General features: G+C 39.2%; 2 protein-coding genes across 10 annotated transcripts in view; one reads left to right on the forward strand and one right to left on the reverse strand.

The window, feature by feature from the left end:
- Positions 1–96: 96 nt before the first annotated feature.
- On the reverse strand, positions 97–22,580 carry sh3d19 (SH3 domain containing 19). Of its 7 annotated transcripts, none has more exons than XM_035944421.2 (21): positions 22,493–22,580; positions 13,781–13,820; positions 12,540–12,580; positions 12,285–12,324; positions 11,900–12,017; positions 9,845–10,016; positions 8,779–9,765; positions 6,308–6,421; positions 5,933–6,045; positions 5,512–5,552; positions 5,229–5,427; positions 5,068–5,136; positions 4,814–4,951; positions 4,628–4,700; positions 3,906–4,036; positions 3,741–3,799; positions 3,436–3,659; positions 2,254–2,306; positions 1,943–2,132; positions 468–571; positions 97–387 (listed from the first exon to the last, which is right to left on the reverse strand). In XM_035944421.2, exons 1-21 carry the CDS (start codon positions 22,563–22,565, stop codon positions 277–279), a joined length of 3,090 nt encoding a protein of 1,029 aa, XP_035800314.2. In that variant the 5' UTR covers positions 22,566–22,580; the 3' UTR covers positions 97–276. The 7 variants fall into 7 exon arrangements, with proteins under 7 accessions (XP_035800314.2, XP_035800316.2, XP_035800313.2 ...); XM_035944423.2 differs by having other exon boundaries at positions 1,943–2,051; positions 9,845–10,037; XM_035944420.2 differs by having other exon boundaries at positions 9,845–10,037.
- Positions 22,581–26,458: 3,878 nt separating this feature from the next.
- fhip1aa (FHF complex subunit HOOK interacting protein 1Aa) overlaps positions 26,459–27,645 on the forward strand; it is a 61,075-nt gene continuing 59,888 nt past the window's right edge. For all 3 annotated transcript variants that reach the window (XM_055010302.1, XM_055010304.1, XM_055010303.1), the window contains exon 1: positions 26,459–26,697. The gene's annotated coding sequence lies outside the window, so the exon portion shown is untranslated. The remainder of the gene's footprint in view (positions 26,698–27,645) is intronic.

Below are 27,645 nucleotides of genomic sequence, written 5' to 3' on the forward strand. Positions count from 1 at the left end.
AGATGGCAAACGAACCACTAGATGATGCAAATGTGCATTTGGTGAGGAATCAAAAACCAGCTTGTCCATCAAAATAAAGCAAACTGATACTGCCAACCATATTTAATATTTATTGGTATAAATTACTGAGTAAACACTATCAATGCTGCATAAGAGAAAAGTTGCACTGTTTCAAAGGCAGTTAAATACAGGCTTCAACTGCTGAAAACATCCCAAGATCCCAGTTTAGCTCACCCATCTGCGTTTGTTTTTTTAAAACATCAAAACCTTGTGAATCTATCCCAGTACTTGCACATAGTTTTTAGGGACTAGGGCTCGTCTTCCTCTTAGATCCCCCAAAAACCATTCTTCATCAACGGACTCTAGATTGGTGATGACATCCCCAACCTGTGAAAGACGCAGAATTTAGAGATTGTTTTTGTGCTGTAAATTTGTGATGGAAACAATAGGAAGAAATATCACTGAACCTGCAGTGAGAGCTCCTCATCACAGTTTGATGTGAAGTTATACAGAGCTCTGGCTCTCGGCCAATCAGCGGCTCCATTCTGATGGTTATTAGACGGCTGCTGGTCTGTAAAGGAGGCGTATGAGGAGTTAATGAATGACAGTAGCAGATTAATTGATCAGTCAACTAACACAAGAATGGCAAATACTTTGACAAAAGAAGATAACCCTTTATTAATCCCACAGTGGAGAAATTTGCAATATTACAGCTGCAAACATTTGAGGAATGAAATATAAAATTAAATGAACCACAATGTACTTAAGTATTAGTTGTAAAAAAAAATGATTGCACATATCGGTGGTATTGCATGTTTTTTTTAAATGGATTATTGCACGGATTGTACATAAGCAGAAAGAAAGGAAATAATTGTTAAAATATGCTGAAAATATGCTGAATGAACAAATTGCAGAGAAATCCCAGGTTGGTAAATAGTGAATATATCTACTCCGCCAAGGAACACGACAGAGTTACGTGTCGATCGTCGTTTGTCTGTTTGTCTGTTATTCCGTCTTTGCGCATTATTACTCAAAAACGGACAAACGGATTTGGATGAAATTTTCAGGGACGGTCAGAAATCTTACAATCAAAAATGAGGGATTTGTTGAGGAAAAATTACTCTCTTTCCCCTTATTGAGGTATTTCCTCGCAGCTGTTAGCTGAAGACATCCCAGGATATCATGCAGGATGCATCTGTCAACCACAGTCACCTTAAATCAAGTTGTAGAACCTATAGATCACCTCAAATTATCCTACAAGTTATCACCTTTGAACCCTGTTCCTATTTGCTTCTCCCAAACTGAGGCTGGGAGCACATTCAGGCTCTCTCTGTCCCTAATATGACCCTGAGAAAGGCAGATGCTGCAAAAGAAGATAAATGAGAGAGAGACAACTGCTGCAATAAAAACATGACTTGGCTAAGATTAGATACTGTTTAGTCTGATGTTATGGAGCAGACAAGTTGTCTCCATATTGGACTACAATCTAAATATGGCATTCCTCCCAACTCAGTATATACTCAAGGTTGAAGAGGATCTTCAGAATTGATGTTGCCAGTGCTCACATCACTGTGTTGCTCATATCACTTCTCCTGATATCAGTACACCTTATTCTCAACATAAGCCATCAGAGTCTCCAGTGTCTCTGAATCTGCCTCCTTGTTCGTCTCTCGACATTGCAGAATTCCCTAACAATGCTAAAGAACTAGTTTAACGTTATGAAGATTAAAAGTTGTGCTCTATTTTAATCAATAATGCAGTATTGTAATGTAATGTGGTAATGTGTAACCATCTCATTTGCAAATAAACACTTACTAATGCTCCATCTACATATTTGCCTTCATTACCACCCTGATAATGAGCTCAAATACTTAAGACACCAATGTTTAAAGGTTTTTTTGATGGATCAGTTTAACAAAACAACACCTGACAAACTTTGTACCTGTGGTGACCTCGACAAAAGCCCTGGGGAGCATCCCCTCTCTGCCGCTGAGCCTCCCACAGCTCCACTCGGCGTTGACGTGCTGGGTGATCAGGATACAGTCGCCCTGCTGGAAGGACAGGTCGCCCTCTGAGTTCCCTGCATAGTCGTACAGAGCCACCGCCCACTCCACACCGGACTGAGATGCCGACTGAGGCAGGAGGAGTCATGAAAATTACATATCTATATTGTTTTACACAGTTCATTGGATTTGGCTCAACCAGCATCATCCTCTTTAATGTTTCTGCTTCTGTACAGTAAATACTGGTTACCTGAGCAGGTTTGGCAGCTTCAGTGTGTATACTGGGAGTAGCAGCAGCCATTCCTGTGGAAATGTGTAGAAGGTTTAATTAGGAACAAAGACAAATCTGTGTGAAACGTTTTAATATTGTAGAAGGTTGTGTGGGGTTTTTTTCTGGGAATTTGCAATCATGACCTGAGGGGAAGTTTAAATTGTAGTTTTTACATTACTTCTGATGCTAATTCCAGTGATTTCATGGTCTGTATATTTGAGTTTCCCAATGATATCAAGTTAATTTAGTTCTTTGAAACAGCATTTTTATGCCAGAGAACTATATAACCTTAAACTAATTACAGAGAGAAGAGATGAAATGCTGTTTAGACCAGCTTAGATCCAGATAGTAGAAAAATTTATAGAAAATACACGTACATATATATGAATAAAATATTTTTAGAAAACTAAATAAATGAAAAACAATCCAAAGATGCTTTTAAAGGGGGCTTGTAATAATTAATGACCAGTAATTAGTATTTCTGAAGTCCTGCCTGTGGCCTGGTCTTCTGTAAACAACTGTTTAATGAAACAGAAACAAGCACAAATTCCTGACATGCCACAGAGGAAAATAGCAGCAAGCATAAAGGAAAAAGGATGAATAAAGGCTCTTCACTGATGGATACAACTGCTCTTCTGTTTTCTATTGAGGATCAGGAGGATAATATGTTGGTGTAGTATAAATACGTAATACAAGTCCACTTTGAGGATGCACAGTGGCTTGGTGGTTAGCACTTTCGCCTTGCAGCTCATGGATCCTCAGTACACGTCCCTGCCTTCTTGGGATCTTTCTGGAGTTTGCATGTTCTCCCTGTACATGCATGGGTTTTCTCCAGGTTCTCCAGTTTCCTCCCACAGTCCAAAAACATGCTGAGGTTAATTTGTAACTGTAAATTTACCGTAGGTGTGAATGTGAGTGTGATTGTTTGTCCCTATATGTAGCCCTGCGACAGACTGGTGACCTGTCCAAGGTGTCCTCTGCCTTCACCCTAAGTCAGTTTGGATAGAGTCCAGCCCTCCCACGACACTAATGACGAATAAGCGGTGTATAGATAATGGATGGATGGTTGGATGGCTGGAAGGCCACTTTGTTCCTGGTAGCCAAGTCAGCACATAAAGAAAGGTGTAGACCTCTTAAATGGGTGTTTTCAGGTAATCTTACCAGGCAGGGCTATCTTAGCAGACTGCAGCTGACTCGGGGGTGGAGGCAGATCTTCAACGACCTCCACAAAGTTCAGAGGGAAGATGCCGGTGATGGTGCCGACCGTTCCTCGTGCCCAGTCCTGCCCCACGTACTCCTTCAGCTGAATCATGTCACCGTCAGAAAACGACAGCTCACCGCTGTGCTCGCCCTCAAAGTCGAACCGTGCCAGACACCTCGGACCACTTTAAGGGACATTTTAAACTCGTCAGGTTAGTTGGTAAAGGCCGATGCAAAGATCGGCCTTTAAGCTGTCAAATCCATACCTGACTGATGCAGATGGGGGCTTTGGTTTCCTTTCAGGGAGCGGCTTTGGTGAATTTGACTAAGTAGAAAGGAAAATAGACATTCATTTTTCTAATCCATAGATTTTTCTGACTTGCAGCAGGCTGTATTGTCACAAAACAGGTGACCGATGCATTGAAACTTACCAGGATTTTGACATAATTGATGGGAAAGAAGCCAGTAGATCCCCTGCAGGTTCCTCTGTACCACTCACTGTCCACCTGCTCCACCATGGTCACTACGTCTCCTGCTCTCAGAACCAGCTCTCCTGGACCCTCTGTGGATGACAAAAACTTCAGTCAGAAAACACAACTTCCTAATCAAATACAAATGATACATGTGATTCTCTTCAGTAAGTATCTATGAAGATGCTCTGAACACTTTAAAATTTGAAGGAATGCTCTCAGTTTCTTGCCAAAAGTGAGATGAGAAGTCACTTTTGCAGAGTTTGGATTTGGGGCCAGAGGCTGTTATGGTGGGTAAACAGCTTGCCTGGCTCTCAAAAGTTTAAAATATCATAAATTGTATTGTATGTAAGCAACAAGCTAGATGCTACATGTTAATTATATGGTGGGGTTATGTGACGATCGGCGTCTGTCTGTCTGTTCACAACATTGCTCAAAAACGGACTAAGAGATTTCAATGACATTTTCAGGGAAGGTCAGAAATGACACAAGGACCAACTGATTAGATTTTGGCAGTGATGCGACTTTTAGTCTGGATCCACGGATTTGTTAAAGATTTCGGTATCATTAAGAAGCAAATCTAAGTATTTTCCAAAACATCATAATATACTTTTAATACTCTCTCAGTTCAGTGTTACCGTGCAATCACAATGCTGTTTGGCTTGAAGAAACTGATGCTTTACCTGGAATGAAGTCATATACAGCCTGCACCTTTATCCCACAATCATCTCCACCTGCAGCAGCTGGACCAGCCCCCTGCAGACAGAGAACAAAGACGCCTAAAGGTTAATATATCTGAGCCGACTGTGGACAACAGCGAGTTAGGCTCAGGTATCAAAGACGTAGTCACAAATGTAGGATAAAGCTACCTGTGCTGGAGACATGTCTGAGCCGAGAGGAGTTATGATCTTCATGCGAGACTTGTGGACTCGACCTCTGATGTCTCCGATCTGGCACTCAAACTCATCGTTATCCATCTGCTCCAGCAGCAGAAGCACTTCATTTTTCTGTTGAGAAGGATTTACCGTTAAGGCGGGACTGAGGAAATGAGATTTATTAATGCACTGCAACGTTTTATGTGGAGAGAGGCAACTTCTATGTTCATAAAACTAGTTTTGGCCACCTGAAATGACAGTTCTCCTGTGTTACTCCCATTGAAGTCAAAGGCTGCAATCCCATGAGGAAGCGGAAGCTGGTGGGAGACAGTGAAAACATAAACAGATGCTCATGGAGCAGTATTAGAAATGCAAGTGCAGCATTCAAGCATGCAGTGGGATCTCTCACAGTGTAGTTGTTGTAGAGACGGTGGCCTGGTTTGGGCCTCGGAGGCAAAACGGGTTGTTTCCTGTGGGGTTTCTGTGCATGGGATTTAGGTGACGTCTCCCATGACGCTGAGTGAGATCGACCAGGTGGGGGAGGTCTGCCAGGCCCTACTTTGGCTGGAGGTGGGCGAGGTGGGAGGGCTTTTTTCACACTGGGCTTCCTGAAATGCAAAACCATCGATATCAGTATCATCTCCAATTTTAATATTGAGATTTTATTCACGATTGTTTCTTCTTTTACCTACCGCGGGGGTAGCGATGGCTCCGGCCCAGTATTGAAAGAATCCTGCAAAACATTTAGTTTGTGCATTTTTATTAGCATTGAAACAGATACAGTGTAAATGTGTGCAGCACTGCAAACCACAGTGACAACGCACAGCATTCAGTCAGAGCCAGTTCACCAGCAGGTAAGGTGTCAGTGTAGCTACAATAGCGTCTTTGTTTGTGGAAGGCAGGTAAGCTGCAGAACCTGACTGAGAGGCTTTTAAAAGTATGTATGCACTAATAGCACCGTAAATAATTTTGATTAAAGTCTGAAAAAAATGTCCTCTTCTTTGTATTTTTTTAGTCTAAGAAGAACTCTTTATGTCAGAAAATGGGACGTTCGTAGCTACAAAGCGTAAAGTGGATGTGAAGTCTGTGACTTCTCTGCAACGTGAATCTTACCTGGAGGGAGAGGCTGGATGTCAGGCTTTGTTTGTGCTTCACTGAGGTGTTTAGGGAGCCCACAGGCTTCTGAGCCGGGAGAGGAGGAGGGCCGTCCTGGAAATTATCTGACACTGAGAAGAAATCTGTCTTTACCACAAAACACTGAAAACCTGCACTCAACAATAAAGTGTATAAATAAAGTGAAAGCAGGGTGCAATGCATGTGTAAAACCCATTCTAAATTCTAAAATGCATCTCAGTTACCACAAAACCCTGCAAACATGCTGTAATGCATAAAAGTCAATACAAAAATCTGCACAGCAGTTGTAACAGTTTAATTTGAGCATGTTGTGACAAGAAACAGGCAACATTACACAACATTTGCTGGACTCACTTGAACCGGTTTTGCTGGGGACCCTAATGGTGGTTGGTCTTTTTGTGAGACTTGGTCTGCTGAAGGAGCCTCCATTGCTGTCCACACTGTGCTGAGGTTTGATCGGGACGTGATCTGGACAAAGAGACACTTGATTGCATCGAAATTTGAAGCCAAGAAGCTTTATAATGTCAGAACAGTCGAGCAACACTTAGTAGCTTATTTATAATCCAGAAGAGCAGGGCTTTAACTTTTCCTTATTTACTAAATGGTAAGTCAGTGAACTGAAAACTATTTGACATTTCTATTAGCTGAACGGTAATTAAAGGAATAGTTTGACATTTTGGAAGTTCATTTTGTTGCTTTCTTACTGAGAGTTGGATGAGAAAGCTGATGCCACTCATGCATGCTCGTTTTCTAATTAATATTTCAGATCTCATTTGATTAAAACACTTGCAAGAGAAATGTAAAAGCATCAGTTTATGGTTTTACAAGAATTTATATCCTGTAACATTTTCTTAACAGTTCATTTGTGCAGCATTTTTGCTCATAGAATCACTAGTTACTGGTTGACGGCAACAGTTAGTTGACATTCTAACATAGTTACTACATGCAGTACAGGTGTAGCTACACTCTAAAAACATATTTTTTTGTTTTATCTTTAAAAAGTTACTGTCCAGGCTGCCTTGAAAATATAAGATAGCTGCCCATAGATTGATTAATTAGTTCAAAATCATCCTGGGAGTTGTGAAATTGGAGAGCTGGCTGAGTCAAATTGACTGAACTTGAAAGACAAGTTAAAAAATCTTAAGATATTGTTAAAATAGCTCTTGAATCAACATAGAGAACCAATTTCCGCTGAATTAAATGTAAAGATGACCTATCAGGCTGCTCCCAGTGACAGTAAGAAAGTCAACACAAGCAGGGAATTAATTCAGTAGCAGCCTTTGAAGTGGTTTGAACTGTTTTCAATACTATGAAAGGAAACAACTAGAACTTAATTTAACATGTATTGAAGACTCAGCATCCAGGATAGTCTGCTACAAAGTTAGTTTTGTTTCTTCTAAACTTAATTTAAAGAGTTGACTGAACTGTGAACAGTTCATTCAGAAAATAAAAATTGGAACATTTCTGTGTGATTTTTACAGTGCAGACTATCTCTCCACCTCTCTCCACTTGCATTTGAGTTTAATTCATGTGCCAAAACATGGCAAAACAGACAGTAAACAAAGTTAAAGATAAAGTCCTCTGAAAGCATTTTTTCTGCAGATATCATGATAAGATAGGATAAGATAAGCTTTTACTAATCCCACAGTGGAGAAATTTGCATTGTTCCAGCAGCAAAGATAAGGCAAACATTGAGGAAATGCAGTACAAAACAAAAAAATAACCAACATAAACCTAGGTATACATAAGTACTATACATAGAAATAAAATTACTGCACGTCAGTGATATTGCACAGATTCTTTCATGAATGGAAATACTGACACATGTATTAACATTGCACAGATTGCACTGATATTATCTATTTTGCACAGATTTGATGCAAGTAGAAAACCCCCATGTAGCATATGTTCCAGTACGTGTAGAAAAACAAAAATATTGCACAGGGTATTTTAACAGTCCAGAATGTGTCTGCATTGTACCGAGAGAAGTATAGCAGTTCACTGGTGAGCGGTTTACTGTGAGCAGTGGTGGTTGTAAAACTGGTTGATTACATTAACATCATGATTATCTTTGTGGATAATCACGTGGTGAAACTCTAGTATTGTAACAGCTGTAGTGACGACAACATCCATCCATCCATCCATCCATTATCTATACACCGCTTAATCCTCACTAGGGTCATGGGGGGGCTGGAGTCTATCCCAGCTGACTCAGGTGAAGGCAGGGGACACCCTAGACAGGTCACCAGTCTGTCACAGGGCTACATACAGAGACAAACAATCACTCTCACATTCACACCTACGGGCAATTTAGAATGATCAATTAACCTCAGCATATTTTTGGACTGTGGGAGGAAGCTGGAGTACCCGGAGAAAACCCACGCATGCACAGGGAGAACATGCAAACTCCATGCAGAAAGATTCCAGGAAGGCAGGAACACAAACTGGGGATTTTCTATCTGAAAGTGCTAACTGTGACTACAACATTGATTAGTAATGATTCACTTACTTCTCTGATTTCTTTATTTTTTTAATCCTTGTTGAATGGATATCTGTACATTTTTTCGCTGTCCGTCAGACAAAGGAAGCAGTTGTAAGCCTACGATAGTCATTACTGTGACAATTTATGATGAGACTCAAGATCTTTGTTTTCTTTTTCTATCATTCTTTCCATGTTTGCTAATGATACATTTCATTTTGAATAAATACAGGTAGAGTGGTTTGTAAATATGACAATAGACAAGTTGAAAATGAACATTTTTAGATACCTGCCTACAGAGCAGTCCATTTTTCCCAACAAACATAAAGAATAAAATGCTACTCACTTGATAGACCGTCCACGTACTCGTTCTCTCTGAACACAGACGATGAGTTGTGGTTGTTTATGTTCAGGTTGGGTTTCAGTGGCTCCTTGAAAGGCTTCGCTGGTGGTACAGGTGGCAGTGGTGTCGGCTCTTCATCGTGGATGCTGTTGGCTCTGGTCAGAACAGAAGGACGTGATCTCTGAGGAAGGGTCCCCCTGCTGTGGATCGTCTCCAGCTCCTCCTTTATGGACAGTCCCACCGGTTTCTTAGGGGGCTGAGGTCTGAGGGCTTGTGTGGGGTTTTCAGGGATATTAGCTGCTGATATGTTTTGATTGTCATCTTCGATAACCTGATTAAACTGAGGTTTAAGAGCCATGGATGGTTTAGCAGCTACTGGGGGTTTGCTGGTGGTTTTCCTGGGCCGAGGCTCTGGTTTGGCTGGTTTGGACACATTTCCTTCCTCGGCCTGGCTCTCGAAGGCCTGGATCCTGGCCCGAATGTTACGCTGACTGTGATTGGTGTTCATCTCGCCAGCAGCATCTTCACCATGAGAGGCCTCGTCTGATTGGTTCTCCTCACACTCGATATCTGTACTAAAGACCTCCAACAACTCCTTTAAATATTTATTGGAGTAGGTCTCTTGGGGATCAGATTGAATGTTGTCACAGCTTTCACCGAGCTTCACCAAAGTTTGGACCGGTGCCTCTTCGACTGCCTGCTTTTGGGATTTTGTTCGAGGACGTGGAACGGGCGGTTGACTGTGTTCTGAGTTTGAAGAACAGGGAGTAGTTTCAGCAGCAGTGACACAAAGAGGATTTGTAGGAATGTTCCAGTGTACAGTGACAGATCTCGTGCATGTATGAGTGGATTCTGCCTTTTCAAGTGGCTTTACATCGGACTTTAAGTCACTTTGGTCCCCAGTGTTTGTTGCAACTTTCTGTTCTGTTTCAGGTTTTCTGTTTGCTGGTTTTGGCAATGAGGGTCTCGGTGGTTTTTGTGGCTTTTTACCTGGAAACAAAAATGATCAGAATATGTTGAGCCAAACAAATGATGAATGTCCATCAACAATGACTGACATGTACCTCACCAGCAGATCTTTTCTCAGCTAACAGTGGCGTTGCACTGCATTGTGGGACGGCGGTGGAGGCGTTTTCCCTCACGGGGTCGGTCTGGGTGGCGCTGGTGGTGGTGCAGGAGGTCCGGCGGGGGGCTGCAGTGGGCTTTACAATATGTTCCTCCTGGTTCTTCTCTTTAATCACCTGGTCATAGGATGGTGGGGGCTAAGTCATGAAGAAGACAGGTGTTCACCCATATCATTTTATTATAAACATTATACCATTTACACTTTTTGTACATGGTGATTGCATTAGAATACTTTACTGAGTAATGTACTGCAGAAAACATTAGAATTTACAAACAGCTAATGACATTATAGCTATGTCCTCGGTATTTTTTCCAAGAATCTATTAGTTTAAGCAAGCTTTAACGCCCTGAACCTTAAAACTAGGTTTGAAATTCATGTTATTGTTAAAAATATCAAAACTACAACATTCATCCGAGCTAGAAACTGTAAATACATGAAGAATCACTAGATTTACAACTTTCCAACTGTTCTTAAAGTAATCGTGTGACTTACGGTTCTGTCAAAAAAGCTTAAAATCGTCACATTTCATAAAAATCACGGATTTCTTTAAAAACTCTCCGTTATCTTTCCGCAAAATAATGAACCATTTGCACTAACCAGATTCTATAAAAAACTAAAGATTCTGTGCTCCTCATTGCAATTGAGAAGCCATTAGTTATTCAGCTGTGATCCAAATTCAGAGTCTTTTTGATGGAACTAGAATGAACTGCAGGTTGTGTTTATACAGAAAAGGGACAATTTTGGGGGAAAAAATTAAATACAGTAGTGGAATTTATATAATATGTAGAGTAATCTTTTTCTCCAGTATTGGTAACACACCTGTGGGCACTTGGAAAAATGTTGTCCATAATGATTCCTGTATTTATTTCTTCCATCCATCCATTATCTATACACCGCTTAATCTTCATTAGGGCTGCAGGGGGTCTGGAGTCTATCCCAGCTGATTTAGGGTGAAGGCAGGGGACACCCTGGACAGGGTCACCAGATTATCTATCTACTTATACAGACAAACAATCACACTTGAATTCACACCTACAGACAATTTAGCATCACCAATTAACCTCAGCATGTTTTTGGACTGTGGGAGGAAGCCAGAGAACCTGTAAAAAACTCATGCATGTACAGGGAGAACATGCAAAGTCCATGCAGAAAGATCCCAGGAAGGTCAGGACACACACCAGGGATCTTCTAGCTGCAAGGAGAAAATACTAACCACCAAGCCACTGTGCAGCCCTTTTTTTTTTTTTTTTTTTTGTAAAATAAGTAATCAGATTTATAGCATTTGCAATACTACACAAAGGACATTTTTGAGTGTCCCCTATACTTAACCATGGTCGTGCTGTTTCCATAGAATATACAGGACTTTATATTGCAGTGAAAAAATGAGCCCACAGTGAGTAAAAATGAGACTGGAGCAGAAACTGCTTAAGGATCAGAGAGTTACAATTCTACCTTGCATATATTGTGGCAAGCTACGTAGAAGAACAACACTGGAGAAAGGATTTTGGCGTTTATACAATCTGCAACTGGCAGATGCTTTTATTTTTACACACAGTGAACATATAATACAGGAAATGTAGCCAGAAGACATTAAACACACCATACTCTACACTCACGGACCTGACAACATAACACTTAGCTAAACCAACTAGACTGACTAAACCACAACAACACAATAAAACACAAACAGATACGCCATAATACCAACATAATCCACAATAACAACATTTAAATCCCCAACACTCTGAACTCCCATCATGCATTGCAGCACAATAGTTCAGTCACAGCCACCAGCTCTGTGATCTCTACAATATTTTATGGGTTGATTTCAATATTTTTAGAAGTGAGAAGACCAGGATTTTATTTAATTTCTTTTTAAAATCATGACTTGAGTTTGCATTTGGTGTTTATCATTTAGGAAGGAATATTCTTACAAAGTATAGGCCTGTGGCCATGACACAACTAGAAAATATCCGATCGTGATCGTATGAGGCCTACCTGGGAGACAGCTGGGATGCCTGCAGACCAGCCAGACTGAGGACGGAAAACCACAGATGTTCCTGAGAACCAGCCAGAGACCAGAGGTTCTGCTGAGACGATGGTGATCTCTGGTCGCCTGAAAGACAGAACATAAAGGCATCATAAACACCCGGGACACACATCTACATATCCCCTTATAATCCACTTTAAGCATGATTCCTCTTCATATATTCTTGATGTTCTTATTTATAACTTTGCTTTTCATAGCTTTGTTGGAAAACCACAACAGTCTCAGCAACATACAACAAATGAGACACTTGGTTTCATTTTTAAGTAAAAAGGAAATAATACAGTTAAGGTGTAAACACTAACAGGAATTCACGTAAACATTATTTTATATTACCTTCTGTCTCTGGTATTGTCACTCTGAGAGTTTGTTCTTGCTAAAGGAATAAAAAAATGTCACATTTAATCATTTTTTAATCATACTGATGAATTTCTTTCTTAAAAATGCAGACAATCAAAAAATGTCACCTTATATTAAACTTACATCTAACAAAATTGCATCACCTTTTACCTTCAACAAAATGTTCATTTAAAAAAATACAGCATTGTATGATCTAAAAATGTCCTTGAAGTCCAGTTTAGGCAAACTTACTTCGTTTGATAGCAGCTCGTATAGAAGACAGAGGTCCTTGACTGAAACAAGAGATCAGAACATGAAACCCATTTATCATTAATATACAGACAAGAGCAGCTTCATACACAATACTGTTCAATTTACTCTAGTCGTACTATTGATGCCAGTCTATACAACGATTTTAAAAAAAGCGAAAATAATGATTGAATTTCTGAAAATGGAAACACATGGTGAATTTTAGTATCTTTGCTAAAGGGACAAATTGAAAAACTGTAGTTTAATCAATGAGAAATATGCATGAAGAATGGTAGAAATGTTTTTTGGAAGTAAAGCTACAATGCAAAGGTCTACTGCTGGTTGGTTTGGTTCAGGAAACAACAAGAAGCTTCTAATCAGATAAATATTTATTAACTTCTACATTACTAATCTCTAAAGTGTTAGTTATTCAATGCAAACACATTTTATACAGTTTTAAAAACCTTAAATTTACATTCAAACACATACCTGTAGCATTGCAAAAGGTAAAAACTATTAGACAAATTCGACACCCCTGCAAATACACCTCATGAATCTGGTTCATATCTACCTACCTCACAAAAACACCAGACTCCAGGTAAACACAGTACATATGAGTACTCCTCTACACAACACAGAACCAAACATGTCGAAATCTTCAGGTTGTTTAACTCTCAGTGCTGAAGATTCTTTTCTACTTCTCCAATATCTCTTCTTCGTCGTCGTCTTGTCTCGCTGGAAACTGTATTATGACTCTGTAATGTTCACAACAGCTCTGTGAAACTCTCATGACAGACCCGAGCTCATTACAAACACACATCCAGCTCATTAGGACCTGAGTGCAGGAGGCTGATGTAAACTATCAGGGGGAAAAGACCAACAATACTCAGCCTCCCACTGGAACCACCATTTAATTGATTAGCCGAGTTGTAAACACAAGGATCTAAAGGCGTATGTTATCTGTGAAAGCTGTGTTTTTTGATGCTTTGACACATCTCTCTGAGGTCTGCATAGGTCACTGATCTCCTTAATGTCTGTAACAACAACAGCTGAACTTATCCTGCGTTAACCTTCTGTCTGTCAGCGAGGGCAGATCGCCGCATTGTTTGTTCCATTCACAATCTCACCATCAGCAGATGTGACTGTTAAAGGGACAGTGCACTGCTCTCAGCTACAGAGCTGCAGCTTCAGCCTAGTGAACCCAAGCAGCACATCAGATACTCACATTAAACATAGTGACCCACCTGCACTGCAAATGCTCCGGCTTGGTTCTTTCAGGACGATCTGTAGAGGAAAACAAAAAGGTTTCATCAGTGATGAAGCAGCTAAGACATCATCCTGGCACTTCAACATTTACAGTGAAGTGTGAAAAATAAGTGTCTGTGAGCAAGCATGCTACATTTCAGTGAGCTGGTTTGAATGAGGATTTGAATTCCAAAATGTGTCAGTAAAAGTGTCGGTTCAAAAAAGAAAGCGTTATTACATGAAACAATCTACTTTTTATTTTGCCTGAGGAGAAAAGGCTTGCAGAGTCAGTAACTTCTTTTAAATCACTTCTAAAAACCCACTTTTATAGACTTGCTTTTATGTGAAGTTTACTTTTATCTTTAATTAGTTTTGGTGTTTTATTTTGTTTAATCTCCTGTTTATTTTATATGTTGTTTTGTTTAATTTTCATTTCACTGTCTGGTTCTTTGGTATGATGTCATCTCTTATTCTTTAATTCTCAAATTTTGGGGATTTTTAATTTCTACCTTTTAACCCTCCATCTAATTCTTTAATTTTTAAACTGCCTAGTTCCCTTGTTTGATGTGTGCTAATCTAGCTAATTATTCACTGAACTTATTGTTTTTACTTTTTATTTTAATTGAGTGCTCTGTCTCCTTATGTCTTGCTTGATTGTCTGTGTTGCATGTTTTAACTGTCAGAGCACCTTGTGAACACTTGTTTATCTAAGTGCACTATTAATTTGATCACAATACAGTAATCCTTTAAAAAATATTAACTGAGATAGAGTTTAGACATGTCTGTTTTCATCTAATCCACTAAATTAGACAATAAACAAATCAAAACACTTTATTATTGTTGCAGAAATCACACCAAAATCCAACAAGGCAGTCCTAATCACTGACTAAAGGTATAACTGTATGGAAAAATCTAGTTGATATTGTTTTGTGGTATACAGGAGCAGGATGGACAGATGACGGCTTGAATTAGGTCATTTAGAATGAAACAAGTGACTGCGTTTTAACTTCTGACTTTCAGTGTTTGGCAGTTTGGGGCCAAAACAGAGACAAATTAGTTCAATACAAAACAAGGGCACCAAATAAGCTAAAAGAAGGAGTAAGGTGTCTGCAAAACAAGACTGACAAAGCAACAATGTATAATCACTGCTGACTTAAAACTCCAAGAGATTAATTTGTCTTTAAGCCAAATACAAATTAGAATCACACAATCAGGCCTACTAGAAGACATTTTGATTCACCAAAAAATCCACATTAACAGCTTGAAATTTAACTCAACGTCACTACTTACATAACAAATAAATAGTTTGTGATACATAACTTTTTGACTACTTAAGATCAGGACTCTATAAACTAGAAATATTAGACCCTCAACCTAACTGGCAGGATCAGCAGTTAAACCTCGATGAACCAGTTAGTCTAAGGGAATTGTGCGAGTGCTTTTAAACTGAAACCTACACACTGGCAATGTTGATTATATTTCAGTTCATTTAGGGACTTTTGCTCATTTGTACATTTCATGAACACTTATATCTACATAAATAAAATAAGATAATCATGAAAATATTCAGCAGCAGCACTACTGACAGTTCGATATTAGTGATATTCTATCATGGTTTTTTAGGAAATACCATCATTAAGAATACACAACATGTAAGTATGAAAATGTTTTCTATCCTCCAAAAATAGCACATAATCTGTCTGAACTGAGATAAACTGGTACTTTTAGGCCCCCTTTCCCGATAGTTTCACATTAAACTTAGTTCTATATTTCCTGTATTACTGGACACTGAGCTGATGTCTCTGTCCTGCATAAACAACAAGTGGTAAAGGAACATAAAGTAGATTTTCAATCCAGCAAACATAACATACAGAATCGGCAACAAGAGGTCTTTTGTGTGTGGTGGTAAACCGAAGAGAAAAATCCAGGCAAAGGTTAAAGTCTTCATTGTTTTTAGTTCCTCTAGCCAGAGACCTTGCTGCAGTCACACCTGTTACTTGTTAACTGCTGGAGCCACAGCGCTGCCGCCTCGAGTTACACTTTAACAGCAGGTGAGAAAAGAGCTGCTGCACTTTCACTTAATGACAAAGACGGTTTTTAGTAACTGTCTGGCAATAGGTTTTATGCTCCGGTGCTGTTAATAAACCATCATCACTTCCTTGTAGATGTGCAGTCCGACTTAGAAGACATAATATTGCATTTATAGTCTCATTTGTTGAAGCGATGCAGCCCTAAAATACAACAACAATGCCCCTACCTGTGCGGAATTAAAGGAACAAATCTAAAATCTTCTGCATCAAAGGGATATTTTCCATCAAGATCTTTCCCTCCTTTGACCCACTGAGTGTTCGAGTGTGACAAAGAACTTGAAGCTATCAGTCACACGCCCACAGACGACAGAACAGAGAGGGACGGTGTTTGCAAGGCCAATCTGACGAGCTGGAATGTGGTTGTTCAGGAAGTGGAGGTTGTGCCACACGATTCTGCACCGTCACTGTCTTTTTCCTGCAAAGTGTAAAGTGACAGGAAGGTCCATGTTGCTCTGAGCTGCTCATAGCTGTGAACCTGTTTGAATAGTTAATTTTAGCAGCTTTGATTGTATGTCTACTAGGTCATAAAGTCACAGTGCATTTGTTTGCCTTACAAATGAACTGGCAGCTATAAACCTGTTGAACATTTCAATTACAGTAGCAGGTTAGAAAGCTGCAAAGTGGATTAAAACAACACAAGGAAGAATGTGAATCAAAGGAGATCAATGCTAACTAAATAAAGCACATAAAGATGATGTAAATGGTTCATGATGTAGTTGTTTTTGCTGGAATTTCAATCTGTTTAAGGCACCGGATCACCTGAAATACCTTCTTAGTTCATGCAGCAGAGCATTTGAAATATGTATTCTGGTGTTAAAACCAAATGAATATTTAAAGTCCATGTTATGTTGTTGATTTTTTTGGTTGTTCAGTTGTGCATTCATCTTTATACGTCGAGAGAAACTGATTCAAGCCTTGAGGCTGTAATCAAAGTCAAACCTAAATATGAGGCCTGTGCACCAAAACAGCACCTCATCAAGCTATGAAGACAGAAATATATCATACACATGGTTTTTAAACGCATGAAATGGAAAATACTGCTACATAAAGCCACATGATATAACCTCATTTATGAAGATGCTGAAGAGGGAAGCCACACAGTTGTGTTATGTAGATTTAAAAACAACAGCCCTGGAGTTTATTCTGATATAACCTGTGGAAACACCAGCAGTTACAGATTATATCAGACATTTACAGTGAATGTAGGTCAGCTGAGGACAGATCACTGTCTTCAGTCTTGAATGTGACTTCATTCCAGGAACTGCTCTCATGTGATGTCTGTGTTTACCTACTACACGAATCAAACGTTACACAAATCTTAAAATAAATAAGTTGAAATGCTGAACTGTCTATTCTATCAATTAAGTTCAACATATCTATTTACACGGATATAAAACTGCAGTGTCTCATGACGCAAATCTATTACATTTAGCTTCCATTAACTGTAGAATAATACTGAGAGTTTACAGCCACACAGCTCTGTGAGGTTTTACACTGTGGGCCTGTTTATGTATGTATGAACTATGCAGATACTGTATGTACGAAAGACAAATTTATTTCAAGACAATATTGTTGCTTCCTCTAGAACAGGGGTGTCAAACTTATCTAAGTTTAGCAGCCACATACAGCCTAATTTAATCTCAAGTGGGGCCGGACCAGTAAAATCATAGAATAATAACCTATCAATAACCACAACTCCAATTTCCCTTTGTTTTAGTGCAAAGAAGTACGTATTTAAGGAGTTACCTGTTTTACAGAACATTATGAACAACCTGAAATTTCTTAAGAAAAAATAGCTTTGGAGAAAACAGCAAGCCACAGTAAACAAATTCCCTTCTATCATCATAACCTTGCACTTTTACATCCTTCACAGTAACAGCATTTTAAAAACAAGAAAAGCACTCAGAGAGCGCAGTACTTCACCAAGGCTGTTCACCCCCACATATGGCATTGTCAGAAATGCAGCATTTGCTTATTTATTAGTTATTGATGATCAGAAATTATGGCAACAAACAGAATATGGCCATTTAATATAGATGTACCCACAAACAAAATGAGCTTGCGCTGAGCACAGGCGTGTGTTCTGCATGTGTACGTTATGTACGGATACTGAATCGTGTCACCTAAATATGTAGAGGGTAGTGGAATTGATGGGACTTGGAAACACTGCCATAATTTAATATATCGTTCCTTGTATTATTTCCGATGGATAAGTCCCGATAAGTCCACAGTGGTGGATTTGTAGAAGGATTGCAATCATGTGATCATCAGCAGGCAGGTGATGGTCATTGTTGTCATGGTTACAGTGATGCCGTGCCGTTATCTCGCATTGATACAGAAATCTTTAACAAATCCGTGGATCCAGACTATAAGCCGCATCACTGCCAAGATGTAATCACTTGGTCCTCGTGTCATTTCTGACCTTCCCTGAAAATTTCATCCAAATCCGTTAGTGTGTTTTTGAGCTATGTTGCGCACACACGGAATAACAGACTGTCAGACAAATGTACGCCGATCGTCACATAACTCTGCTGCATTCCTTGGCAGAGTAATTACTACTTGCAGGTATTGGACAATATCATCTTTTAATCATTAAATTAAAATATGGAAAGACTTTGGACACTAAAGACATGTTCAGATCTGTACACTAAAATAGACAGCAGATTTTTACAGTTGAAATCAGATGACCTGATTGTGATGCTTGCTAAAATTGGAGGAGATTTTCAAACTGTATTTCAGTTCGTTCAGTGGGGAACACGAGCATCCATACCAAAATTCAGGGCAATCCATTCAATAGCTGTTAAGAGGAAAACATCTAGACCAGCTGACAGAATATTTACCTCCACTAAAAAGAAATAACAGGGAGCTTCTGGTATCCTGCAATACGAAGGTGCTCATGGGAAACGGCAATAGTAATAGTCCACAAAAGAGAAGGTCCAGGCACTCATCGTTTGCAAATATGAGGATTTTTAATGGAGGGCCAGGAACATTAAAAAGCACACCAACGCGTGTCGGCTTACGCCTTCATCAGGATGTGAATACCCACAGACAAAGAGAGCACCTAATTATAGTCAATGTCTCCAGGTGTGCAGTCACATGACTGACAGGTCTGATGTAATACCTTTGTCAAGCTCTAGATGTAGACAATGGGCACAGAGAGCAGGAGTTTACAAGAGAATACAAATTTAACAGAAAAACTCAAGATTTTACAAAAAACAAGAAAGGTCAAAATCTTCATTGAGGCCAGGGTACACTGTGGCACTGAGTTCATGTATCCAGTAAGCTTCCCTCTGCCTAAGGCGGAGGACTTTGTCACCGCCCCTTGCATCCATAGTGATAACTTCAAGTGCCAACACTTTTAGAGTAGAGTCATTACAGTCATGTATATCCATATAGTGTCTTGCCATGGGGTAGTTTTGGTTTTTTGAGCGAATGGCATAGCAGTGTTCAGCCACCCTATCCCTCAACCTTCTTTTAGTAAGCCCCACATAAAAACATCCACATGGGCATTGGAGGCGGTACACTACATGGGTTGTTTGACAGTTGACAAAAGAGTTAATGAAATAAGTTCTGCTCTTACCAATATCTATAAAAGTATTAGTTTTTATCAAGTTATCACAATACCTACAGTGGCCACAAGGAAAGTTCCCTTTTGGACGGGAAAGCCATGTAGTGGGTTTAGATGGAGGAAGATAGCTCCTAACTAATCTGTCCTTGATTGTAGGAGCTCTTCGGAAACTTACTCCTGGGGGCTCAGGGAACACCTGTCTTAAAAGAGGATCACTCACAATAATATCCCAATTTTTTTGTATAACCTTTTGTCAACTGTCAAACAACCCATGTAGTGTACCGCCTCCAATGCCCATGTGGATGTTTTTATGTGGGGCTTACTAAAAGAAGGTTGAGGGATAGGGTGGCTGAACACTGCTATGCCATTCGCTCAAAAAACCAAAACTACCCCATGGCAAGACACTATATGGATATACATGACTGTAATGACTCTACTCTAAAAGTGTTGGCACTTGAAGTTATCACTATGGATGCAAGGGGCGGTGACAAAGTCCTCCGCCTTAGGCAGAGGGAAGCTTACTGGATACATGAACTCAGTGCCACAGTGTACCCTGGCCTCAATGAAGATTTTGACCTTTCTTGTTTTTTGTAAAATCTTGAGTTTTTCTGTTAAATTTGTATTCTCTTGTAAACTCCTGCTCTCTGTGCCCATTGTCTACATCTAGAGCTTGACAAAGGTATTACATCAGACCTGTCAGTCATGTGACTGCACACCTGGAGACATTGACTATAATTAGGTGCTCTCTTTGTCTGTGGGTATTCACATCCTGATGAAGGCGTAAGCCGACACGCGTTGGTGTGCTTTTTAATGTTCCTGGCCCTCCATTAAAAATCCTCATATTTGCAAACGATGAGTGCCTGGACCTTCTCTTTTGTGGACTATTTACCTCCACTATTTGCCAACAGAGCGACACTTGCAGCATATTATTCCCCATTTAAAGACTCACTACAGGTTAAAACATTCAGAATGCAGACCCCAGATCAGACTACTCTAGAAGCTCTCCTCGTGCAGTTTTGAATTTAAACTCCAGACCAGCAGATGTCTCTTGGTGACACCTGAAAAGGCACCGCAAGAGAAAGTTGCTGAGGTCGGCAGGAAAGGTTTCCCTCACACTTGAACACATGCTGCCATTACTCAGCACAGCAGCAGCCACAGAGCAGCTGGTCCAACTGGCAACAAAAGGAACCAAAGAAAAACAATGTGCATGACACACTACACCAGCCTGAACCGAGCAGATCCTGAGCAGAATCAGAGTCAAATCTGATGCAGAACGTGTGTTAAAATCCAGGAAAAAACACCCAGAAATAGATTTACTCTCACTTGGAAAACAAGACGGTTTAAAGCCAACAGATTATGTTGTCACGGGTGAATAACACGATGTCAGCAGCTGATGTGGACCTTTTAGTCAGACAAGATTAGATGGTGTCAATGCAGATGAATGATTCACGGCAGAAACTGCCTGAAATCGCATCTGATGTGGATCCAAACACTCTATTATTTCAAAATGATGGAAAACTGGATCAAGTACAGACAAGAGCTTGTTCATGACACAGCAGCCTGTCTGCTCAGACTCTGATGGGAATTCCTGTCCAGACAGCTGCTGGGTTCAGGGTGTGGTGTGAGGGTCTGCTGCAGATAACTGGGCAAGGCACTGACGATTCAACATTCAAGATTTTTACTGGCCATTTGTGTGCAAACAGACAGTGTAGGCACATAGTAATTCTTGGAGTCGGGTTAAAACACTTCATCAAAATAGGAAGAGCACATTTCCAAAACACTCTGCGAGAGTAATAAACCATAAAACACACAACAGGTGAGGTGTGGAAACTAAACAAGTAGGAGAGCAGGGAAATAAGGGTGTTGCAAGAAGGTTCCATTACTGAACTGTAATAAATGCAAAATGTGTGTGCAAGCCAAAGCTAAAAGGAACAAGAGAGCTGTTTCCTTTTCAACAACAGATGACACATGCTGCTATGAGTAATGTTGGACACAGGTACTGTACTTTTCAAATGATGGTACTGCAGTGAGGTAACTTTTAGCTCTGTTGTCTGCAGCTGTGACAGATTTCATTCGATCCATCGGTGGTGTGTGACGATAAGAACCAGAAAGGCTGCTTTAAATGACTTACAAATGTCTCTTCAAATTATCACTAATCAGGCCATTGTCCATGACTGAATACCTTGTTAGCAATTTAACTAAATTAGAGCAAACTAGGATGATTTGAGCTGCAGAAAGTTGGTTTATTTCCGCCCAGGAAGCAAAAACATGACGACAGTCTGCACTGCTTCATCCTGTATTGAGGTTTTGGGGTAATTACAGCTATTAACATCCCTATAAATTCATCCAGACAGCATCAAAAGATAAATCTAATGATTTACAAGTGTGCAAACTGTTATTTTTTTTAACATATTCCTGTCAATGTGGGTGACAACATACAATCTGCTTCTGCTTGGTTTGCGCATCTTGATTTTAGAGAGCTGTCACTGAGCTATTTTAACTCCCAGAATGAAAATGTTTCTAAATGTCTACAGCACAGTAGTTAATATCTTTGTGTGTCTTTCCTGCTGTTCTAGATCTCTTGCATGAATCCCTAAATGTAAATCAGATCAGAAAGCACTTGACACTTGAAGTTTCTTTAACAGGCACGTTCAAGTTTTTTGTGAATGTTGCATAATTCTTGTCAGTTAAAATAACGCTGTTTTTTCATATTATTTAGTGTTGAAATTGCATTTCTATTTCCGCAATGGTACTTTCTGCTAAATACAAATTTAAGCAAACCTGGTTTTCACGGTGGTAGATTCACAATTCAACCAAGTTTCAACATAATTTTCAAAATAAGTGGGAAACAATGGCTTCCTGGGATACAGAAGCCAAATAAATCAATGATGAATAGCAGTGAAATTAGTTTGAAACAGGCAAAAACAACTGTTTGTTCCTTGGAAAATGATTACAAAATTTGTAGTAACACAATTCAAATCGATGGACAGACACACATTTCAAGACCAATGAAGCACAAAGTGAAGCTCTTCAGATGTTCTGTTGTAACGAACCTGTAGTTGGGTTTCTGTCCCGCAGCTTTTTGCGCGCCTCCTCCTCCTCTTCCTCACGCCGGGCTTCTGCCATCGGGATTTATTCATGAATAAATAAAGTAAACATCGACCTTCAGAGAGCAGTGGTTTGCTGTTCCATCCGTCAACACGCTGGATAAATCAGTCGTTCCGTCCGCTAGAAGTTTCAGCGCGTCCTGCCCACCGCAGCACTTTCTGCTGCGCGTGGACGGAGGTGGTGCCACTCAGCGTCCCGACCCCTCAAAACAGGACGGGTCGCCGTGACACCGGTAGAATTAACCCTTTTAGAGCGTGTGTAAACGTTTTGTTAAACTCTCGGGCGCCAGAAAGCTTTTATTTGTTGGTGTTTATTTTGGAAACATTTTGAGAAGTAGCAGCGTGTCAAATACCAACCTGGTGTCATGTCCACGGTGAGGATATGGGAAAATGAAACCTATACAGTAAAGATTAAATGCCAGTATGAAAATAATATTAATAATAATGATTAATTCACAAGCATAAAGTACCCTGATGCACCTATCCTCATCTCGATATTTCCACGATGGATTCCCCCCAAGGCTATTAAAGTCATTTGGTAAATTCACTTTTGCGCAAATTTAATTTCCCAAAATAAAGTTAGAAGAATAGGTTTTTATTTTTATTTATTTTTGTCTCTGTTAGAAAAAACAACAATGAAAATCAGTTTGGCACTCTCTGTAGTAGCAGCAATAAAACATAAATTATATAAAACAATATTAAACACATACTAAAGATATATACAACCGAAATATATACAAAAGAGCAAATATGGAGCAGAGATATGAACAATATACAACCATGAATATTGTAATTAAACATAAATATTGCACCTGACCATGAATATTGCACTTGTAGGCATGTGACATTATCTTTCAGGAGGGAGATAGAAGACATCTCACAGCTTGGGGATAAAAAGCTGTTTAATAATGTTCTAATAATTTTATAAAAAAATTAGGTCAAAAATATCTGAATACAAATCATGACTTACATAACATGCTTTTATGGAAAATACGTGAGTCCTAAAAAATGACATAACACAATTTTTAAATTAAGAACTCTGAGTTTTTATAATTTTTGATAATAAACTATGAGGTAAAATTGAAATTGAAATTAGTTTTTAAAAAAAGACTGTAATGATCTTAACCTGAAAGGTCAAAAACAATGAAGAAAAAAAAACATTTGATCTTTTTGTCTGAATCGATAACTTGGGCAGAATTTAACTCAAAAAGACATAAATGCTGGCTTAGTGTATCACATTTTAATTTTAAATCCACAGAAGTTGCCATTTAATCTCAACTTTAATCTAGCATCTCATCATTTGGACTGAGGTTTATATTTTTTAAGTCACTCTTAACTTTTCGTCTATTTTTTCATTTAATGGCAGAAACGGGCCTCCGTACATTGCTGTTTAAAATCCTTCCTAATACTGGCAACCTATTGCAGGGGTGTCAAACTCAGCTTAGCTCAGGGGCTACATTCAGCCCAGTTTGATTTCAAGTGATCCGGACTAGTAAAATCAGAGGATATTAACCATTAAATAATGACAACTCCAAATGTTTCCTTTGTTTTAGTGCAAAAAAATTCATTCTGAAAATGCTGACATTTAAGAAGCTATCTTTTTCTAAATACATTATGAACAAATTGAAATTTCTTAATAAATATAAATTCAATTTAAACAACATTATGCCCCATTTTATCATTTACACATTAGAACTTACAGATCAGTGTATCTACAAAGGCACAAAACATTTAGTCACAGGTATCTGGAACTGAATGATGTAGTGTTTTACTTTATGATCAAAATGACAAAAGTCAGACAAAAAAACAACAAAAAAAAACAAAAACATGACAAAATACTACAAAAATGAGACACAAAATAACAAAAGCGAGAAACAACATGCCAAAAAATGAGACAAAGGACATGAAACAAAACAAAAAAGAGACAAAAATTAGACAAAAAAGTTGTCAATTTTTTGTGGAAGATTTAGCTTCAACCAGCTAAATCTGAATGTGACAAAAAAATGGAGAAATGACAAAAATTAGACAAAAAATTACAAAAGCGAGAAACAAAACAACAAATAGACTACACAAGCGAGACAAAAAACACAAAATGACACAAACTACACAAAAAACAACAAATAAAACAAAACAAATTAAAAAATAAGACAAAAAACACAAGCGAGACAAAAAGGAAACACAAAATGACAAATACAAGAAACAAAATGACAAAAACATGAGACCAATGACAAAAGTCAGACACAAAAACAACAAAAACAAGACAAAATATTGAGACACTCGAAGACAAAAGAACAACGAGCAAACTAGTATTTAACTTTATGATCAAACCAACTTGTCACGATCAGGAAATTATTTTAAATTTATAGTTTTACAAATGTACAATTTGCAGTTAATGTTGTCTCTGTAATTTTTACACTTTGTAAAGTCGTCCCAGAGGCTGGATTGGACCCACTGGTGGGCTGGTTTTGGCATCCTAATGTATACATATTTGGCCTATTATGCTTAAACTCTCTCTTTATAAATAAATAAAGACAAATAATATCAGTTTACAAAATATGTGCAGATTTTTAAAAGTTGAATGCAAACTTCTTCACTTTCTTACCAAAAATAATTAAGACATAATATCTGAAAAGGAACATGACACTTCACCAGAAACGTCCTTTCCCTTTTTTATTTTTACTTCTTTATTATTTATATTTTACCATGCAAAAAGTATTTTAAAAGTAATTTGTAGTGAATGTGGTGTCTTATGCCCCCTGCAGAAACTTATTCATCCTTAATATCTCTGTATTATTTCACAGCTTTAATATTTATGTGGACCCCTGGCAACTATAAAACATGCCTAAAGGTCTGCTAAAGGTTTAAAAGCATCCTGTGAAAACGTGCCTCTACAAGAAAGTGTAATCCATCGGTTCTGCCACTAGATGTCGCTGCAGAACTGCTCATCGCCTGTTTAAATGAGCCTCAGTCAAAAAATAAAAGTCTCTTTCACTGACATCAGAGCCAAGTTAGAAGTTGTCTGACAGGACTTCATCTCTGCTGAACAGTGATGGAAACTAGCTTTTGGGTGGCTTTGCTTCTAATTGCTGAAAATGCAGCTCGGCCTGTGAACTCATCCTTCACGCAGGCATAAATGGAGGTTGTGTCTTTTTCAGAACTCTACAGTATAATTTCATGCTGGAAATCACAATGATCATGAGGCTGCTGGAGGCGTGGGAGGAAAAAGCTGGATGGATTCAGAGATACTGAGGCAGGAGCAAGAAATTTAGGAAAACATAAAACAGAGAGGCAACACATCTCCTTAACCTACGTGGAGTGTTAAAATATTATATCAAATAAAAAGGAATTTTGAGCTATTGATTCCTGAATCTACTGGTGTTGGATAATGGAAGTTTATGTCATTCTTTTTAATCTATTTATCCTTTTTCTAAGCAGAGAAACAGCTACTAGATGCCTTTTTATGGGCTTTTTTAAAGGACAAATTACATTTAATTTGCCCGAGAGCTCTTATTCATAGTGTTTCACTTTTTTACCCCACAGATGGCGACATAAAAACCTACAACAAACTTATATTCTCCAATTTATCTCCAGTTTTCGGTCAAATTAACCAAAAAGATTCATTTGAAAACATCTGTAAACTACTGACTATGATCCAGCTCATTTTTTCTGCACTTTAGAGACATTTGAGTGCCTCAAGCAAAGCACAACATGCTAAACAAAGTTTAAACAAAATAAGCTTTTTTTGTTGAAATTTCACAACTAATACTTGTACATTTTTTAATATTTGGGCACTATGGCTCCTCATCTACTTCCCAACAAGCTGCTACTTGGTTTGCACTTTACTCCACTGATTGTTCCTCACGTGTTTACCTCTCCTGAGGGAGGCTGAAGCCTAAAACAGAGAAACCCTCCTCCAGTGGATGGGAGGAGCGACCTACCGAGGATCCGTGCGCCTTCACCTATGTGTGCGCCCCGGACCAGGTTAAGTAGCTCGGTCACACATCAGCTGTTACTAAACCAGGGGACAGCGTGGAGCTTGGAAAGACACGGAGCGTTCACTCCTGACAGGACATATCGTGAGTTTGCGGTTGGAAACCTGCGGCTGAAACTCCTCGACGCAGCTGCTGTGCGCTCTGAGGATCCGTCCGACGGTAAGAAACGAGGAAAAAGCTGGAAACTTGCTCCTATTTGTCGGTTTATTCAAACTTGTGTGTTCATTTCTCAGTGACTCCTCTGCTTGTTTGCTTTGACTGTGTGATTGACAGGTGCGGGTGGGTGCTGGGAGGGTTGGGTGTCTCCAGACTGCTGCTTGAGGGGGAACCAGTGCGCCTTGTTGGGTTTACTGGGGAGAAACCATATAACACGACGACTGGTTTTACATCCCTGTAAAGTTAGAGAAGTGAAATCTGCCGTGTTTCACCGTGGCTCACCATAGAGACACAGCAGACCCACCCTATTTCTAGTCGCACAGGCAATAAAGCAGTCACTGCTTTACAACACATTTGCATATCTGGTTTCATAATCTCACAGAAACCTGCAGCGTCATTACAAATCTCAAATCCACGTGTTGTTGTTGTTGGGGACTTTTAAATGCAGCTACTTCCCCTCAATCTGCTGCTCAAATGAGCTGAAACCCTAACCCTAACCCTTGTATATATTGTAAATAAAGCTGCTGTAACAATGTAAATTTCCCCTGGAGTGGGGAGAAATAAAGAACTTTATCTTATCTTATCTGAAAACCCCAGATATCCACTGTGAGGCAGCTACAGGTGTTGAGTTACCTGCAAACATCATCAATGTTTCACGTGTTTGTGTGTCATTCCTGTGCAGGTCATGTGTTCTCTTCCACCAGTTAAATCAGTGTTTTCCACAACCACCTGATGTAAACCGAGCTTTAGAGGGAGTTAAGGTGTCAGTCATGGGTTGGTAAAGCTACAGTGGTGGAAAAAGTTTCTGGACGCGACTAAAATATTAGGGTTAGGGTCAAGTATCAGCATGAAATATTTGTGGAAAAATCTTTTTTGTCTTTCTAAAGGTGTGGCTGCATTAGACAGGCACAAACAAATACAAATGATATATTTTTTGTTAACTATTTACAA

Source organism: Amphiprion ocellaris, chromosome 4, assembly GCF_022539595.1.
Source record: "Amphiprion ocellaris isolate individual 3 ecotype Okinawa chromosome 4, ASM2253959v1, whole genome shotgun sequence".
In the NCBI taxonomy this organism is placed as follows: Eukaryota; Metazoa; Chordata; class Actinopteri; family Pomacentridae; genus Amphiprion; species Amphiprion ocellaris.